The following is a 19,017-nucleotide window of genomic DNA, read 5'->3' on the forward strand; positions in this document are numbered from 1 at the left end:
GCGCAGGAGTCACCATAATTTGTGTTGTATATTTACTTTGCTGCTAGCCTGCTAAACATAAAAATAGTTGTGCTTTTAAACATAACTTATGCAATTAAAATGTGTGAAAATACTGTGTGCCCAGATGCTGGACCAGTTAATAATCAGATTAACAGATATTATATCAGAACTATCATATTTATATCAAATATAATTTTTTTCTGGCTTTTACTTCTGTCAGTGGTGCCTTTTTTCTCATGAAATTTCAATGCATACTACACTACTACACCACTGGAGGAAACATCTCCGGTTCCTGATCAGGAGTTTCGATTTCTTTTGTTATGTAATAATAAGTAGCGATATGGCACTGGAGTTAGTTTTTTTTTATGTTATGTTGAGTGTTCATTGCTGCTGTTATCAGTGGCGGAAAGTGACAGCGGCAATGTTTTTTTGTGCACATACTGTAGATGCATGATCTACTCTCTCTGCTTTAACACCATTCACTCTCCTTTCCAGTGAAATCTTAAAACAAGATGCAAACAGATGTGTCCTGCTCATGACATAAATGGCACAGGTTTGATTGAACTACTTTAGATTTTATTTCAAAGATCTGTGGGACCAGTATTTATAAATATATTGTAGAATCGAGCAGTATGTGTGCTGCATTTGCAGGGGTCTTATGACAGTGCTCCAGGGTCAGCATTGGGGTCTATCTTAGAAAGTCTGACTCTGGTCCAGTGAATGCTCATTCTGTTGTCTTATGGCTGTTGTTTTGTAATTTTGTCTGCTAAGAGGTCATTGACAAATAAGGTTGTCTGAGGTGGTAAAATGTATTATTTTTTTTCTCCCAATTTGGAATGCCCAATTCCCAATGTGCTTTTAAGTCCTTGTGGTCGTGTAGTGATTTGCCTCAGTCTGGGTGGCGGAGGACGAATCTCAGTTGCCTCCGCGTCGGAGACCGTCAACCCGCGCATCTTATCACGTGGCTTGTTGTGCGCATTGCCACAGAGACATAGCGCGTGTGGAGGCTTCACACCATCCACCGCGGCAACCACGCTCAACTCACCACGCGCCTCACCGAGAACGAACCACATTACAGCGATCACGAGGAGGTTACCCCATGTGACTCTCCTCCCTAGCAACCGGGCCAATCTGGTTGCTTAGGAGGCCTTGCTGAAGTCACTCAGCACGCCCTGGGATTCGAACTAGCGAACTCCAGGGGTGGTAGCCAGCGTCTTTACTACTGAGTTACCCAGGCCCCCATTATTATATTTTTTTGAGAAAATTTCAGTTTTTAATGAGACTGGCTTTTGTCATTCTCTCCGCACGGTTACACTACATGAAATTGTTTTATTTTAAGCCTCAGAAAAAAAAAAAAAAAAAGAAAATCAGGTAAATGAAAATGTGCTTTTCATAGAAGAGGTAAATTCAAGTAACTGTTTTGTGTGACATGCATTTTATATATATATATATTTAAAGGGGACATATTATGCAACATCCACTTTTAAATTTTTTTTTTACATAATTATGTGTCCCCTGTGTGTGTAGACAACCACAAAGACTATCCCCTCGTTTCTTTCCTTTCCCCATCAATAAAAAACAGTGTCTCCGCACGAGCCGTTCAGGTTTGCAGCACATTATGATGTCAAAAGGGGAAAGGTACCGCCCACGGCTGGCAAAGAGATTCGCCCGAGTAGCTTAGATCCGCCCCATTAAAACCAGAGCGAGCAGCACACAGTCCGCCATATTTATCTCCTCGCTATAGCTGCTTGTGCTAACTTGGACTGCTTCATTAATGATGGTCAACACAAGGCTGGATTTTCTTCAAAGCTAAGGATCAAGGATGGATCAATATCAACTCTCCGTGACCCAACTTCAAATTTGCAAGTCGTAAATTTCGCACTTGACACTTTTCAAATGTTCGCAATTTGGCTTTTTGAATTCGCTTGTTTGCACGTTGCACGAAAAACACGTGTTGTGAAAGCATTGTGCTTTGTGTAATGTAGCAACTGGTCCATAACTACATCATTCCATAACAATGAAGCTGTAGCTCTGTTTATTTACGATATAAACTGATTGATCCTCCACAGTCCCGATTGAGTGGTCATGCAATCAAGATTTTCCGTGCAATAAAACCGGTCATTATTTCAAAAATTATTATGAAACGATAATGGTATTTTTGACAATTATAGCTGTTTTTCATATTTCATAACTCAACCTTTGTTATGCATAATACAGTAAGATTATTGACTTAGTGTGGTCTTCATGTTATTTATAATTTTTTAACTGTTTAAGTTCTCCTGCATTGTTGTCGACGGTGTAACACCTCATAATGTACCAGCAGGAAAGGCACAGCCCACTTCCAGAAAGGGGTGTGGGGAGCAGCAGCTCCTTTGCATTTATAGCTACATACACTAAAACAGACCATTTGGAACAGGGCTACAAAACAAGGGTATAAAGGCATGGTAGAATAAACAATACATGAGGTATTTTGAGCTGAAACTTGACAGACACATTCTGGGGATAATTGATACTTATATTACATCGTGTAAAAAGGGGCATAATATGTCCCCTTTAATAGATTTTAATAGATTAAAACACCCTCAGATTGAACACATTAGAAAAAATAAATACACATAATATCCAAACATGAGAGTGTCATCACTGAAATTCAGTCATTACATGAAATGTAGACCTGTTTGTTAGGTTAATAAAAGACATTAAAAAAAAAATAAAGAAAATCCTTTTTAATCCATGACTAGGTTTTCTAAGTCACTGTCTCCAACTTCATCAGTACAGATACTGTACGTATTGTGTATGTGACTGTATTTTAACACACCTGCATGTTCTGTCACTTCTTGGTACAGTGTTCAGGTCAGTTAGAGAGAGAAAGTCACAGTTGAAGTAATGCAGCTGCAGGATACAAGCCAACAGGAATGAAGCTGGCAGTAAGATTCGTGCAAATAGTTCAGCCATGTCAAACTGTTCAAGCCCAAAGTCCCGCAATCTGAAACGTAGAGTAACAAATTCATATGTTAAAGATCTCATTCACACAATACGCATACATTCATGAGCGAAAAGCATATATTCTCCTAAGAGTATCTTCATAGCAATACTGACCTCTCCTCAGGTATGCCTAATATCTGCTGGAAAAGACTCGATACACTTCTAAACTGGTACACATAAATCAGGATCAACACTAGCATGGAGTATCCGACCACCACCACCCAAAAGTGCTTCAACACACTCCTCCACACCTCATAATGTACCTGGACACAAGAATCATATACATTTTCAAACAGCATCCGCAATTCATTTTAATTGCTTAATGTGTCATATTTCAAATGAAATTAAATTCAATAACAGGACTGGACCATGTTTTACCCATGGCAAATTGGTTGGATGGTGTAAAGTGCTTCTTTTTCAAATGTATCATTATATGATTTTGTTGCCTTGATTTTTATTACCTTAACATTAACCGGCTGAAATCTGGGGTCTCAATGAGAGATGAAGATCTAGATGTAGTCTTTATTGTAGTAACCAAAAAACTAGATAAAAGAATCCAAGATAAAACTTAAACCTGAACAATAACTCAGAACTGACTCGCCACATACAACCTAACAAAGGTCAAAAACTGACAAAGACAGGAAATGAGTGCTTTACGGACTAACAACAAGACTAACAAAACACACCTGAGAAGACTCAGCATGGTAAAATCCGCAAGAACACAACTAAAAAATAAAAGACATACAACCTGGCGATCCCTACTGGCCACAAGTAATTAATAATTATCAAAAGATAATTATTAATTATTAAAATCAATAGAACATTGATTAGAATCAACATTAGCTTATTAATCCTTCAAATCAACAATCATCAAAGAAAACTATAAATTATCAAAATCAACAGAATATTAACAAGAACTAATAACCAGACAGTATAGCAGTCTCAATATAGGATTGTTCTCTTAGGAAAGTCAACGTCCGGAGAACATCGACATTCAAAATGGGAACAATGAAGGCTTGAAACCGAGCACTGACATTCCCTGCCAGCCCTTGGCACAGGTGCATGCAGAACAACACCAAAACACTTCTCTTTCAAGTATAACAAAGTTTATTGATGCAGAAATATCAACTAATAATCAATACAATGCAGTCAATAAACTTCTGAATTCCAACTACAAACTAAAGAGTAACATGATAAGATATGGTAACAGATAAGCCTATAATACATGAGAGGATGGTAGAGGTGTGTGTGTGAATGGGTGTGTGTGTGTGTGTGTGTGTGTAAGGAGAGAAGGAGTGCACAAAATGGTGGGTGTGGCTCTCGTGGAGAGTGCGCCACGCGAGGTTTCCGGCCAGAGAATGTGACTCCGAATGTGGGCGGAGAGACTGGTTAATGGTGTTTGCCCGTTTAACACGTGTCTCTGCTGGTACGATAACTTAGGGACAAAGCTGAGCTCTATCACCATGTTATCTGTTCGCCAAATGTGTGTGCTGGTATGTTTGTGAGGGGTCGTGTGTGTGTGTGCGGTTAGTACGAGAGAGAGAGAACACGGTGATGGCACCGGAGCCAGTTTAGCAATCGTGGGAGAGACGGCAACCGTTAGTTTTATCACTCAGGTGAATGGCTCGTAATCCATCCGCCACGGTCTTTGGTTCTTTAATGGATAAACTCAGTGTGCCGGTCTCATCCGCGATGGTGGAAATGCACAAACAGCCCAACATGGACAACACAGCAAATCTCATTTGTGGTAACAGTAAGTTTCAGTAATACCTTGAGTATTATTAGCAGCAATGTGCGGACTCAACGGTCCATAAACAGTACAAGCAATAACCTTGATACACAAGAATAACAATAATAATAATCTACCTCTGCCCAGACGTAAACCTCATACTTGAGTCAAGTAAAGACGCAGGTAGAATGTGTGTCCGTCCGTCGTTTGACTCAGACTCGGTTCCTTGAAGCTCGGCTGATGACGGGAGGCCGTTTCTTCGCTCTGTCAGCAGGCAGTATGCCGGTTGATTCTCAGCTGGTTGGCGAAGAAATCAGCGAAGTCGACTCGGTTGAAGAAGAAAGAGAAATCTTTCTTCACTTCTGCGAGCAAAAGGGTGAGATGCGGATTGCTCAGCGTTCTCCTTTGGATCCGTTAGCATGCTCAGTGGAACACGGAGAATCTCGGCTCGTCCAGCGAGATGAAGATTGTATGGCCAAAGTTCAGGTTCATATGTTACTGCCTTGGGCAGCGAGGCTACACCTGGGAGCAGTAGGGCTGCAAATAGATGCGGCGAATACTGTCGCTGGAAGCAAGGCTTAGGAGGAATCTCCATGGTTTTATACTCTCGATGACATCATGGTTGAGGGACACGTTCTGTCATGTGTTTCATCCAATAGGAGTTGAGAGTTTGATTCTTCAGAATTTCACACCTAGGTGTAAAGTGAGCAAGGCTTGATGGGATCTGTAGTTTGTTTGGAATCCCATTGTTTGATTTTGGTGCCGTTTGTGTTATCAAGCTTTGAGTGTTCCTACAGGCCTCGGTTAGGCTTTATGATTGTGTGTAGGCATGCCTTTGTCTCCTATCTGAGCACATGAGGCCCAACATTCCCCCCTTTCATCTGAAGAGTTGGTTGTTGTCCAGCGTCTTTAGAGCAACTGAAGGGCCGAACAGTTCCTGTAGGTTCACAGTAACCTGTTGGTTATGCCATCCATGTTTTCCTGATAGAAAAGAAAACGGTTGCACAGTCCATACAGTACAAAATACATGCTGTTGTCATCTACTGCCCTCCAGGTCAGCTGACAAACTTTCTTGAGGAGTTGGATGTCCTGCTGTCCTCCTTGGTCAGCTGAGAGGAGATGGTGGAAATCTAAAGATCCAGCAGGTCTAGGTAAATATCAGTCCCTGCTTGCAACTTTTTCAGATGATGTTAAATTTGCAAAAACCTCCTATTACCAGAACAAGATCAACAGCACCACAGACACCCGCAGCTTGTTTAGAACATTCAACACACTTCTCTGCCCTCCCCCTCCACTGCCTGACACATCACTGACAGCAGATTCCTTCGCCACATTTTTTACTAATAAGGTTACAACCATCAGCAATACATTCTCAGCACCACACCTAGTCAAACACCTGTCTCCTGTATGCAACTCTTCTGTCTCTATGTTCTCTCCTCTGACTGACACTGAGGTCTCTAAACTCCTCCTCTCCAACCACCCCACCACCTGTTCCCTTGACCCCATTCCTCCTCACCTTCTCCAGGCCATTTCTCCGTCCATCCTACCTGCACTCACACACATAATTAACACATCTCTACTTACAGGCATTTTTCCCACTACATTTAAGCAGGCTCGAGTAACCCCGCTGCTGAAGAAACCCGCACTTAATCCCACACAAATAGAACACTACAGAACAGTCTCTTTCATCCCATTCATGGCAAAAACACTTGAAAGGGCAGTTTTCAATCAAATCTCTGCCTATCTCTCACAGAACAATCTGCTGGATGACAATCAGTCAGGCTTTAAAAGTGGACACTCCACCGAGACTGACCTGCTGTCTGTCACCGAGTCGCTGAGACGGGCGAAAGCTGAATCATTATCATCAGTCCTGATTCTGCTGGACCTTTCTGCAGCCTTTGACACAGTCAACCATCAGATCTTACTCTCTACCCTCTCCTCCCTGGGCATCACAGGAACTGTGCTTGACTGGTTTAATTTCTATCTCTCAGGTAGGTCCTTCAAGGTAGCCTGGAGAGGTGAGGTATCCAAGCCACATCAGCTACTTACTGGGGTAGGAGTGGTGGTGGTGTAGTGGACTAAAGCACTGAACTGGTAAGCAAAAGGTTGTTGGTTCAATCCATTGTGTCCTTGGGTAAGGCACTTAACTCCAGGTTGCTCCAGGGGAATTGTCCCTGTAATAAGGGCACTGTAAGTCGCTTTGGATAAAAGCGTCTGCCAAATGCATAAATGTAAATGTACCTCAGGGATCAGTGCTTGGGCCACTTCTCTTCTCTATATATATATATATATATATACACAACATCACTAGGACCCATCATTCAGGCATATGGTTTCTCTTACCACTGCTACGCTGATGACACGCAACTCTACTTGTCTTTCCAGCCCAACGACACCACAGTGACTGCTCGAATTTCTGCCTGCCTGGCGGATATCTCGGCCTGGATGAAGGAGCACCACCTGCAACTCAACCCAGCCAAGACTGAACTCCTTGTCTTTCCAGCCAACCCTGCTGTTGTACACAACATCACCGCGCAGCTGGGTGTAACTACAGTAACGCCTTCCAAATCGGTCAGAAATCTAGGGGTAACCATCGACAACAGACTAAATTTCACAGACCACATCTCAAAGACCGCAAGATCATGTAGATTTACACTCTACAATATCAGGAAGATAAGACCCTTCCTCTCTGAACATGCCACAAAACTGCTTGTCCAGTCACTTGTCATAACTACACTGGACTACTGTAACGCTCTCATTGCAGGCCTCCCTGCATGTGCAACTAGACCCCTCCAAATGATCCAGAATGCAGCAGCACGTCTGGTCTTTAATGAACCAAAGAGAGCACATGTTACACCACTCCTTGTCTCTCTCCACTGGCTACTGGTTGATGCATGTATCAAATTCAAGGCTCTGATGCTGGCATACAGAACAGTTACTGGGTCTGCTCCAGCATACCTAAAATCATTTACGCAGAGCTACGCGCCCACTAGAAGCCTGCGGTCGGCTAAGGAACGTCGCCTTGTTGTACCAACACAAAGAGGCACCAAAACACTTTCCCAGACTTTCAGCTTCATCGTACCACGTTGGTGGAACGACCTTCCCAACTCCATCCGTGAAGTTGACTCACTCTCTGTCTTCAAAAAACGACTAAAAACACATCTTTTCCATGAGCACTTAACCAGTCAATAAAAAAATAAAAAATAAAAATTCTGTTGCACTTTATTCTGTTTTGAATACTATTATGATTCTAGTGATACTTTGTAATACAGCACTTTTCATACCACTGTCTCCTAAGATGATTCGCTTATGTTTTCCTCTCTTGTAATTCGCTTTGGATAAAAGCATCTGCCAAATGAATAAATGTAAATGTAAATGTTATTAAGGGCAGTTGACGTATCACCGCGTGAAATTTGGGGTCCGTGGGACCTCACGGAGCGACGCTAGAGTGAATACCATGTACAATTTATACCATTCATTTTCTCTAGCGTCTTGGTGGGCACCACTCAGAAAGCTCCAAATGACTCCAATTTGAAATCTTTAGCTTCTCAGGGGCCCATTAGTAAGTGTGCAAAGTTTGAAGTCTGAATGACTTCATTTAGTGCTTAACTGGCTGATTTGTGAATGAAAAGTAGCAGTTATTTTTTTCTATAATATTTTTCTTTATTTTTTTAAGTACTTCCCAATCGGTGAGAGACACAGATTTTTAATACATTGTTTATGAGGGCCCAAAGATGAAGCATTTGAAGCCCTCACTTAGCACCAAATTTAAGGCTGTCCACAAAACCCCCATGGAATTGCATTGGTTTAACAGGCAAGTGGGATGTCTAGAATAGGGGGTTCCGAAGGCCAGAGGACCCTAAAATTGACTGTCAGGGTCCCCCAAATCAGGTTTTAAAATGGAGGTCATAGGTTCTTGCTAAATATTAAAGTCTCTGATGAATGTACTGTTGCACAAGGGCCTACAGGGCAGGCTGTTTCATTGATTCCTATGACAAGCAGGGAGATCTATTGAAAATAATGAAAAATACTTTTCTGCATCCTAAGCCTTAGTCCTCTTAATATTGTGTCGAGGGGCACTTGACGTGTTACCATGTGAAATTAGGGGTCTGTCAGACCTCTGGGCACACTGCCAGGGCGTATCCCATGAGCAATTTATTCCATTCATTTAAATAGGTGTTTCGTGGACACCCCTCAGAAAGCTCCAAATGACTCCAATTTTAAATCTATAGCTTCTCAGGAGGGCCTTAGACAGTGTGCAAAGTTTAAAGTCTGAATTAATTTGTTAAGTGCTTAATTGGCTGACTTGTGCACCTAAAAATATTTCCAGAATATTTTTCTTGATTTTGTTTTTTAAATACTTTCCAATTGGTGAGAGACACAGATTTTGAATACAATGTTTATGAGGGCCCAAAGATAAAGTATTCAAAGCCCCTACGTCTTAGCATCAAATTTAAGGTTATTTTCACCAGGTCACACAGGAAGTGCCTTAATATTGCCTAGCCTCTTCTCTCCATGTTGTGAATTTCGAGAGGATCAAAGATAGTCAAAAATTTCGTCAGAGGTTTTTTTGTGTGTGAAATTTTTGACCACAGAGGAGGTTGAGATGAGCACAGAAGTACCAGTTTCAACTTCCTAGCTAAATCCAGAGCTGAGATTTGCAGATCCCCCATACAATTTATCCCATTCAAAATTTTAGGTGGTTTGTGGACAGTCGAATTTTGAAGTTTTGAAGGATGTTCTGTATGTTGTTCAGGGGGTGTCATACAGTCACCTAAATATGATATACAGTGAATTCCTGTATCTCAAACATTAAAAAACATATGTCCACCAAGTGACTATTCAGGCAATGCAAATAAATAGTCCCACTTACAATCTATCTAAAGGGCTAAAATAGGTGTTTGGTGGACATCATTTTTATAACTCAAAATTTATGACTCAAAATCACATTTAGGTGACTCTTTTATGCCACACAGTCATGTGTGTGCAAGGAATACAGGAGTGGGCTGAGAACACAGCACTGCAGGGCTCCAGTGTTGAGGGTCAGTGATGAGGAGATATTCCTGCCCATTCTAACCACCTGGTGTCTGCTTGACAGGAAGTCCAGGATCCAGCTGCACAGCGAGCTGTTTCAGTTAAATCTAATCTAATCAAATTTTGAGAAAAACATCTGTACGGCATTCAGCATATCTCCCGGTGCTATTGCACCCACTTACAAGTCATAAATATCTGTGGTCAAAGTGGACAAATAATTTGTCCTTGGGCAGACCCACCACCTCCTGGACACACACCGAGGTTCCTCGGACCAACAGCGAGGAAGTTGTTCAATTTAGTGGGTAAATGGACAAATAGTTGTTTTGTGGTCGGTCCCGTCCCCTACCGGATACACTCCAGGGTCTGTGGTCCCCCAGGAACAAAATCCTGTAATAGAGTGGGTACGTGGACAAATAGTGTGTTCGTGGTCAGCCCCACCCCCTCCCGGACACACCCCCGGGGTTCACGGACCCCCAGGGACAAAGTCCTGTAATAGAGTGGGTAAGTGGACAAATAGTGTGTTCGTGGTCAGCCCCACCCCCTCCCGGACACACCCCCGGGGTTCACGGACCCCCAGGGACAAAGTCCTGTAATAGAGTGGGTACGTGGAAAAATAGTGTGTTCGTGGTTAGCCCCGCCCCCTCCTGGACCCACGGAAGCGAGCCTTTGATTGCCCCCGTGGTCAGCCAATCAAAGGCTCGCTTCCGTGGGTTCTTCCCCAAAATAGCTGGTAAAGGGCCGTTTAGTGGCTCAGTGGAACGTGGGGCGGTCCTTAGCCCTCTGAGGAGGAAGTGATGCAATATATTGGGTATTTGGATGTATGGGATTTTCGTGGTCAGCCCACACCTTCCCCAAAAAAAGAGCCCACATGTGGTTAATTTGAATGGAGAGGGAGCCCATTGCAATAAGCCTGTGGTGGGATGTGGTGGCACCTCCCAGCATGCAGAACTGCAAGAAAAGTGGTCAGTTTTTGACTGCTTGTGGCAAAAATAATCTAGGGGCGTCACGCAGCGACCACGAACCAGCATCCATGGAGCTACCGAATAAGCGATCCGAAGACCTCTTGGCCTTACTAGTTCCCTAACGTAAGGGTGTGAACGGTTGTCTGCTTGGCACGTTCGACTGTCATTTGGGTTCCACTTAGCCTGGCTTCAGTCAATTGTGGGGGTAGGTGGATGTGTTTGCGTTATAAATCCCAGAGATCTAAACATATGTAGATTCTCTGGGTGTACAGGTTGCATCGGGTGATCAAGAGGCCAGGTGTCCCTTGTAGGATGATGCCGGTCGTTGGGCCAGGCTCAACCACATCACTGGATAAGGTGACTCGTGGGCTGAGGAGAATGCTGAGGATCCACAAGACTTTCATCCTGAAACAAACCAGAGTTGATTACTGTATGAAAGTAAAGTGGTGCTAGGAGTTAGTGCATGCCGACGGGATGGGTTGAGGCATGCAGCTATCCTTATGGCACTACTGTGGTGCGTCTTCTCCCCTTTGGAGTGAAAACGACATAAAGAGCTTAATCTGATTCAAATGGACCCATCTGTATGCCGGTGTTTGGCTTGGTTTTGAGACCCTGAAGCAGTAGGCTACTGGTGAGAGCTTTCCCACTATTTCGAAGGGGTCTGACCAGCTTGGTAGGAACTTTTTAGAGATTCCTGCCGGATTAGTGAACCTGAAATAGAGTACCTAGTTGCCTACTTGGTACTCGCGGTGAGACGTTTTCTTCTGTTATAGTAGGATTTGGATCCCTTGACGCTGGCTTCCAAGTTCTTCTGGGCCCACGTGAATGTGGCCCGAAGATGGTCGCGCAGGTCCGTCATGTATTGGTGTGCCGTATAGGCGGTTGCAACACTGACGACTTCAGGGTGGTACAGAAGGTGTAGCGGAAGGGTCATTTCTCTTCCAGTCATCATTTCGAACAGTTTGTCTCCTGTGGAGTGGTGCGGAGTAGACCTAATGGCCATCAGAACCAAGGGGAGTTTCACATCCTAATCTCTGCCATTGCTGTTATCATACTTTTTAAGCATGTTGATAATGGTGCGGTTGGCACGTTCAACCTGTCCAGATGACTGGGGATGATATGAGATGTGGAAGTTGACTTCCACATCCATGATTTCGTACATAGTAGTCATGGCGCTTGAGGTGTAATGCGTGCCTCGATCCGAATCAACAGAGAGGGGTAGCCCCCAGCGGCTGAACACATGGGTCAGCAACAGGACTGTGGTTGTTGTGGCTCTGTCGTTAGGGGCACTTGGTGAAAGCACAGGTAACCATGAGGAGGTACCTTGTTACCTTATGAGGACTTGGGGACTGGTCCAATCCAATCCACCTGGAGGTGGGACCACGGGAACGTGATCCCTCGGTTCTGGTGTGGGGCCTGATCCAGCAGTCTGGACGGCTGGAACTAGCTACAGACCAGGCATCCTTTGACATAGGAACAGGTGTCGTGGGCCATCGATGGCCAATAAATGACTTGCTGGAGGGTCTTGAAGCCTTGTAACCCCAGTGGCATCCGACAGGGGAGTCGTGACCATGGACTAGCATCACCCCTCTATGATCGGCTGGGACAACCCAGAGAGCTGGTCCCTGGTCAGTTTGGCTATAGACCAGCAAACCTTGAGGTGGAACTCTTTATCCTTGTCTGGGTAGGCCAGACAGGGTTCAGAGCTGAGCTTGTTTTTCATCTGGTGGAAAGACTGTTCCTGGGGCTCTCCCCACTCAAATGTTTTGTCTTTATGGAGTAGTTCCATGAGGGGTCTGGCTATCTCCGCATAGTCCTCAATTAACTGTTGGGAGTAGTTGCAGACACCTAGGAAGCTTCTCAGCTCTGACAAACCTGTCGCAGATGGCTCAAACTCTCCCAGCTTGGGGTTCAATGCCATCTTCACTCACTGTTAGACCCACATCCTCAACAATGGTGCGGCATCACTGTTGGTCAAGTATATGTCAGATATTGAATTTTGGATGGGGAGTTCAAATATCCAAATGGACAACAGTTTCAGTTGTACTGGTGGTTACCAAAAGAGAAAGACAGCTTGTACTGGTCAGCTGGGTCGACTCGCATTGTCCATAAGCCATTGGCCGTGTCCACAGTAGAGAAGAAGCGGGCTCCATTGACCTTGGTCAGTTCTTGGTCCAAATGGATCATGGGCAAGCAGGAAAGTGGTACCTGCTTATTCAGAGGGCGATAGTCAATGGTGAGACATCACTTGCCGGTCGGCTTTAACACTGGCCAGATAGGCGAGTTGTAGGTTGAGTTGCATTCCCGAATTATTTGCAAAAGCTTGTCAAGGATCCCTTGGATTGACTCTTAGGTAGCCAGGGGGATTTTGTACTGGAGTACAAATGTGGGTAACACATTTGGATCAGTGGGATTGCGAACGGTGTGGAGGTTGGTGACCCCACAGTCATGGGAATCTCTAAAGAAGATTGGCTGGAAATCATGAAAGTGTTTCTGAAGCGCATTTCTCTGATCCTCTATTGTAAAGCATCTGCTTTGGCAAGTTGCTCATTAACCTCTGCCTCAAAGCCAATGTAGGGCTCCTCTGGTGAGGAAAAGTTTCTGTCATCACCAGGGGTTGTGTCTCTGGGTTGAGTCACAACAGAGTACACAATCATGTCACCTCTGATACCCAGGGTAGCACTGTAGATTGGTTTGCCTTATAGCGCTTCGTGGTGGGCCACCGTGATCATTTTGGTCGGGAAAGTGGACAGGACACTGTCTAGGTTGTCGTCCCTGGCTAGTGATGTAGGTAAGTCTCCTATCACTGGCAGTGTCAGTTCGAAATCATGAGACGTGTTATCGACCAACATCCCTAGTGGTCGCTGCACCGTCACCAGAATCGGGACATGCATCAGGTTCTGAACTAACAATTAGGTTGAGCGGTGGCTCAACTCGAGCAGGGGCATGCCGTAGATGGTCAGATTGAGTTCCCAGAAGCAGGGCAAGGGTTGGAAGAATGCCTGTGGGCCAGGTACATTCTGTCCTTTAGAGATCACCAGGTGGATGGGAACACCTGCTGTTCATGTGGGGGCAGTCATATCTACCTCGCTAGCAATCTGGCATGCCTGGGGATGGTCTGGCTGGATATCATGTGTTCTACCTCAACGGACAGAGATGCCTTTCGGCCCAGGCTTGGGACCACAGAACCTGGTTTACTGTGTCCAACTGAGTGCCTAGTCTGACAAGAAGGTCTGCTCCCATGAAGAACGGGGGTTAGAGTTGAGTGACTACACTCATGAAATGCATGACCTGCCTTTTCCCAATCTGTACGGAGAAGGCGCATACCCCAATCACTTTGAGGAAACTTTGTGGTGACCCTGCCGAAATGATGCGGTGACTTTGTGTTGTGAAGAACGGAGGAGGACTGTGTCGCCACAAGTCGTCATATAGGTCCTAGCTCATAACAGTCTTTTCTGACCAGAGCACTACAAGTGCTTCTGGTGTCGCTATACCGTTGATGTGCACGTCTTCCACTATGTGGGGGCTGTACAGGGTTATGTTTGTGTTCTTCAGTGAACAAAGGAAAGACTCGTGGTCATGAAATGAGTTTTGACTATCAACTTGTGGTGGCTGTGGGCTCGCAGGTGTGACTACTCGGGTCAAAGCGCTCTGTGTCCCTTGCGAGAGACTTGAGTTGTCAAGTGCGCAAGCCTTGGTGTCAATATGACCGCAGGTTATCCAAGTCATCCGAAACACCATAGTCACTCAGATCGCTACAGCGATGAGGACGACTTCTTCCCCTTCGTGGTGGGGATGCAGTCCTGTCGATGCAAGGTTGGGCCCCATGTTGCATACAGCTCCCTGGCTAATGGGGCCCTCGAGCCGCTTACACCACTGGGCTTGGAAGTAATTTTCCCCCCTTCGTGGTGTGGAATCAAGTCTGGTCAAAACACAAGGTGGCATGACTGAAAACAGACTGAGGGGGGCAACCGGAAGGAGGGACACCTGCATCCAACCAGCGGGCCACTGGAGGAGCTTGAAAGGCATCCACAAGGATGAAGTCAGAGACTGTACCACTAGGGGCAGCTCGGCTCCTAGTGTGTGTCCCTCCTAGTGGTGGTGGTGTAGTGGACTAAAGCACTGAACTAGTAAGCGGAAGGTTGTTGGTTCAATCCCCACAGCCACCACCATTGTGTCCTTGAGCAAGGCACTTAACTCCAGGTTGCTCCAGGGGGATTGTCCCTGTAATCAGGGCACTGTAAGTCGCTTTGGATAAAAGCGTCTGCCAAATGCATAAATGTAAAATGTAAATGTCTTCAACGTCAGATGTTGTGCTGTGCGTTTCCTGGGTGGCCAGATCAGCAGCTGCACTTACCTGATCTGACTCTGCTCTTAGCTGGGCAGCTTTGCGCAGGGTTTCATTTACCTCCTGCATCCGGGCATTATCTTCCTGTGCCCTGACTCTCTCAGCTTGGGAGCACCTAACTTCTTGGCACATGCTGAGATTTCCCCTCTGCACCACTTGGTAGCAGTTCTGCAGCTGGGTGAGCTGGGCCTTGTGCTCTGCGGTTTGCAGTTGGGTTCTGCAGTTGGGTTCTGCAGTGGTGAAGAAGGAAAACTTGTTCCACGAAGTCCAGGATTGTGCGCTCTGGCTTCCCGAGCAGGTTGCTGACATACTCAACTAGTTCCTGCAATGCTTCATCACAAAGACTAACATGTTAGCCATTGAGATTATTTCTCTTCTATGGAGAGACGGAGGACAGTGGTGATCACATCTTGCAGTGCTGGGTCATCTGACCTCTGAGGAGCTTCAGCTCCGGTCATGTGGGGCGACTGGCGACTCATTTTACCGGGGCAGTAAAAATGCTTGCAACACAGTGGCTCTGATAGCTTGTTGTGTTACAGTTGCTATAATGCAGACACGAACACACAGGTGAGAAGCTTCGACCTGTGGCTTACGGGTTCCTCTTATGCAATGTACGAATTTCACTGCGACCTCTCCTTTGAGGACGTTAATTAGGTGACATGACACCTCTCTGTAACGTCTAGGTAAAAGCGTTAGGAGTTAAATAACAACAACAGAAGGCATGGAGCAGACTATCGTAAACTTACCAACCCCTAATCCACTCTAAGAGCACTTTCACTCCACACTGGCTTATGCTTGGGAAGTCATGAGAGAAATCAGTCATCAAACAGAACTAACCTTTGAATGAATGATTCAAGTTATTACTTTGGATTCTTATGCATACACACTGTGACAAAACTGGCATGTAGGATGCCTCACACAGTGCACCATTAATGTTGGGTTTTATTCAGGAGCGGGTTTGGTTATTAACAATAATTAATAATTACCAAAGATAATTAGCTTATTAATCCTTCAAATTAACAATCATCAAAGATAACTATCAATTATCAAAATCAATATAATATTAATACAAATTAATATTGCCGGGGCACCACCCTGGAATCAGGGACTAATAACCAGACAGTATAACAGTCTCATTATAGGATTGTTCTCTTAGGAAAGTCAACATCTAAAGAACATTGACATTCAAAATGGGAACAATGAAGGGTTGAATCTGAGCATTGACATCCCCTGCCAGCCCTTGGCACAGGTGCATGCAGAACAATACCAAAACACTTCTCTTTCAAGCATAACAAAGTTTATTGATGCAGTAATATCAATTAATAATCAATACAATGCAGTCGATAAACTTCCGAATTCCAACTACAAACTAAACAGTAACATGATTAGATATGGTAACAGATAAGCCTATAATACATGAGAGGAGGGTAGAGGTGTGTGTGTGAATGGGTGTGTGTGTGTGTGTGTGTAAGGAGAGAAGGAGTGCACAAAATGGTGGGCATGGCTCTCATGGAGAGTGTGTCAAGCGAGGTTTCCGGCCAGAGAATGTGGCCACGAATGTGGGCGGAGAGACTTGTTATTGCCATCTGCCCGTTTAACACGTGTCTCCACTGGTATGATAACTTAGGGACAAAGCTGGGCTCTATTGCCAAGTTATCTGTTTGCCAAATGTGTGTGCGGGTATGTTTGTGAGGGGTCATGTGTGTTGCGGTTAGTACGAGAGAGAGAGAACAGGGTGAAGGCACCAAAGCTAGTTTAACGACCGTGGGAGAGATGGCAACCATTAGTTTTATCACTCAAGAGACACGGTGAACAGCTCGTAATCCATCCACCATGGTTGTTGGCTCTTTAATGGATAAACTCAGTGTGGCGGTCTCACCCGTAATGGAAGAAATGCACAAACAGCCAAACATGGTTGGATGACAACAGAACAAATCTCATTCATGGCAACAGTAAGTTACAGTAATACCTTGAGTATCATTAGCAGCAATGAGCGGACTCAGCAGTCCGTAAACTGTACAAGCAATAACCATGATACACAAGAATAACACACTATAATAATCTGTCTCTGCCCAGACGTAAACCTCTTACTTGAGTCGCACGAGGACATGGGTAGAATGTGTGTACGTCCGTCATTTGACTCCGACTCGGTTCCTCGAAGCTGGTGGTACGGCAGCTGATTCTCAGCGGGTTGGCGGAGAAATCAGCAAAGTCGACTTGGTTGAAGAAGGAAGAGAAATCTTCTTCACTTCTGCAGGCAAAAAGGTGAGACACGGAATGCTCAGTGGAACATGGAGAATCTCGGGTCATCCAGTGAGATGGAGATTGTATGGCCAAAGTTCAGGTATGTACGTTACTTCCTTGGGCAGCGAGGCTACACCTGGGAGCAGCAGGCCTGCAACTAGACGTGGCGAATACTGATGCTGGAAGCAAGGCTTAGGAGGAATCTCCGGGGTTTTATACTCTCAATGACATCATGGTTGAGGGATGCATTCTGTCGTGCGTTTCATCCAAAAGGAGTTGAGAGTTCGATCCTTCAGGATTTCACACCTAGGTGTAAAATGAGTAAGGCTTGATGGGATCTGTAGTTTGTTTAGAATCCCTTTGTTTGATTTTGGTGCCATTTGTGTTGTCAGGCTTTGAATGTTCCTACAGGCCTCGATCAGGCTTTATGATTGTGTGTAGGCCTGCCTTTGTCTCCTATCTGAGCACATGAGGCCCAACAGTTAAGAATTCCACTGTGCTTTAAACCGCTAATTGCTTGGCGTGTACAGGGATGTTATCTGTGAGCTCGTACCATGTGCAGAACTGCATAAAACTAAGTAATCATATCAGTCATGGCTATTACCTACAGCACTACTCTTCATAAGAAGCTGTTTATGCCAAGGCAGCTATGCATATTTATATATTTATGGATTGATTGCATTGATCTGGCATCTAGCCATCAGTTTCCATTCACTGCACTTGTGCTGCCCGCCATGTGCAAGTTTTACGCATACTTAGAAACAATACCTCTTTCAGGCCTCCAACTGCCTGCTAAAGAGGATGGCAATGAGAAGGCTATTGACCAACATCAGGTGTCTGCAATTATGACTGATAATCAGTCCTCTGTCGAGATTGGTTGGTGTGGAGAAGAGCTTCTGGATAAAATCCCAGCAGAACCTCTTTGCAATGGCTTTTTCTCTTCTTCTGTGTCAGACTTGTTGAACTGCACTTGAGCTGATTGTTGGTTGTAATCGGTAATTGTTGCAATTATTGGATTGAGGTTGATTTCAGCCCTTTAATATTGTTCAAAACCTTTTCGATTTGATTCATATGTGGAAATTATAGGGAGGTGGGTGATATTTTGTTTAATATTTTGATTTTCTCTCCTGTTTTGGGGTTAGTGAGGGAGTCAGGGAAGATTTTAGTTTATTTGCTTTTTGTTTCTGTTTTGTTTTTTGTTAGGTAAATAGGTGATTTCCCTCTAGTAATTTTTAAACATTAATTTGTTATTTTGGCGTTGCCCCTTCCTGAAGTCTTTAATACTTTATTATTTACTAAAAACAATTACCTTTGATTTTTAAAGTTTTGATTTTTGAGTGCTGAGACGGGAGAAGGGAAAACCCTGGAATGGGTCGTAACACTTTCTTTTGATCCATACTATGCAACTGAAAAGTGGCCAGGCCTTTGATGCTCCAAAAAGGAGATGAAGTCAACATAAAGGCAATCCATATGACTCCAGTGGTTTAATCCATGTCTTTGAAGTGATCCAGTGTGTTTTGGGTGAGAACAGGCTAAAATATAATTCCTTTTTACTGTACATCTTGCCATTGCAGTCTCTAGGCACGATCATGATTTCAAGCTCGATTACACTTCTTATTGATGCAGTAGATTTGCAGTATAAAGATGGCTTCAGTAGACTAAATGTTGTAACAGTTGGTAATATAATTGACATTTGCTTGTGTATGTCCAGTGCA

General features: G+C 44.4%; 1 protein-coding gene across 1 annotated transcript in view; it reads right to left on the reverse strand.

Moving 5' to 3' along the window:
- The window catches only part of si:dkey-11f4.7 (piezo-type mechanosensitive ion channel component 2), a 648,587-nt gene that overhangs the window by 482,214 nt on the left and 147,356 nt on the right, over positions 1-19,017 (reverse strand). The window contains 2 exon segments of the mRNA XM_051709767.1: positions 2,819-2,986; positions 3,100-3,248. Of these exon segments, the coding sequence (XP_051565727.1) occupies positions 2,819-2,986; positions 3,100-3,248 (317 nt within the window).

This window comes from Myxocyprinus asiaticus, chromosome 11 (assembly GCF_019703515.2).
Source record: "Myxocyprinus asiaticus isolate MX2 ecotype Aquarium Trade chromosome 11, UBuf_Myxa_2, whole genome shotgun sequence".
NCBI classification, from domain to species: Eukaryota; Metazoa; Chordata; class Actinopteri; order Cypriniformes; family Catostomidae; genus Myxocyprinus; species Myxocyprinus asiaticus.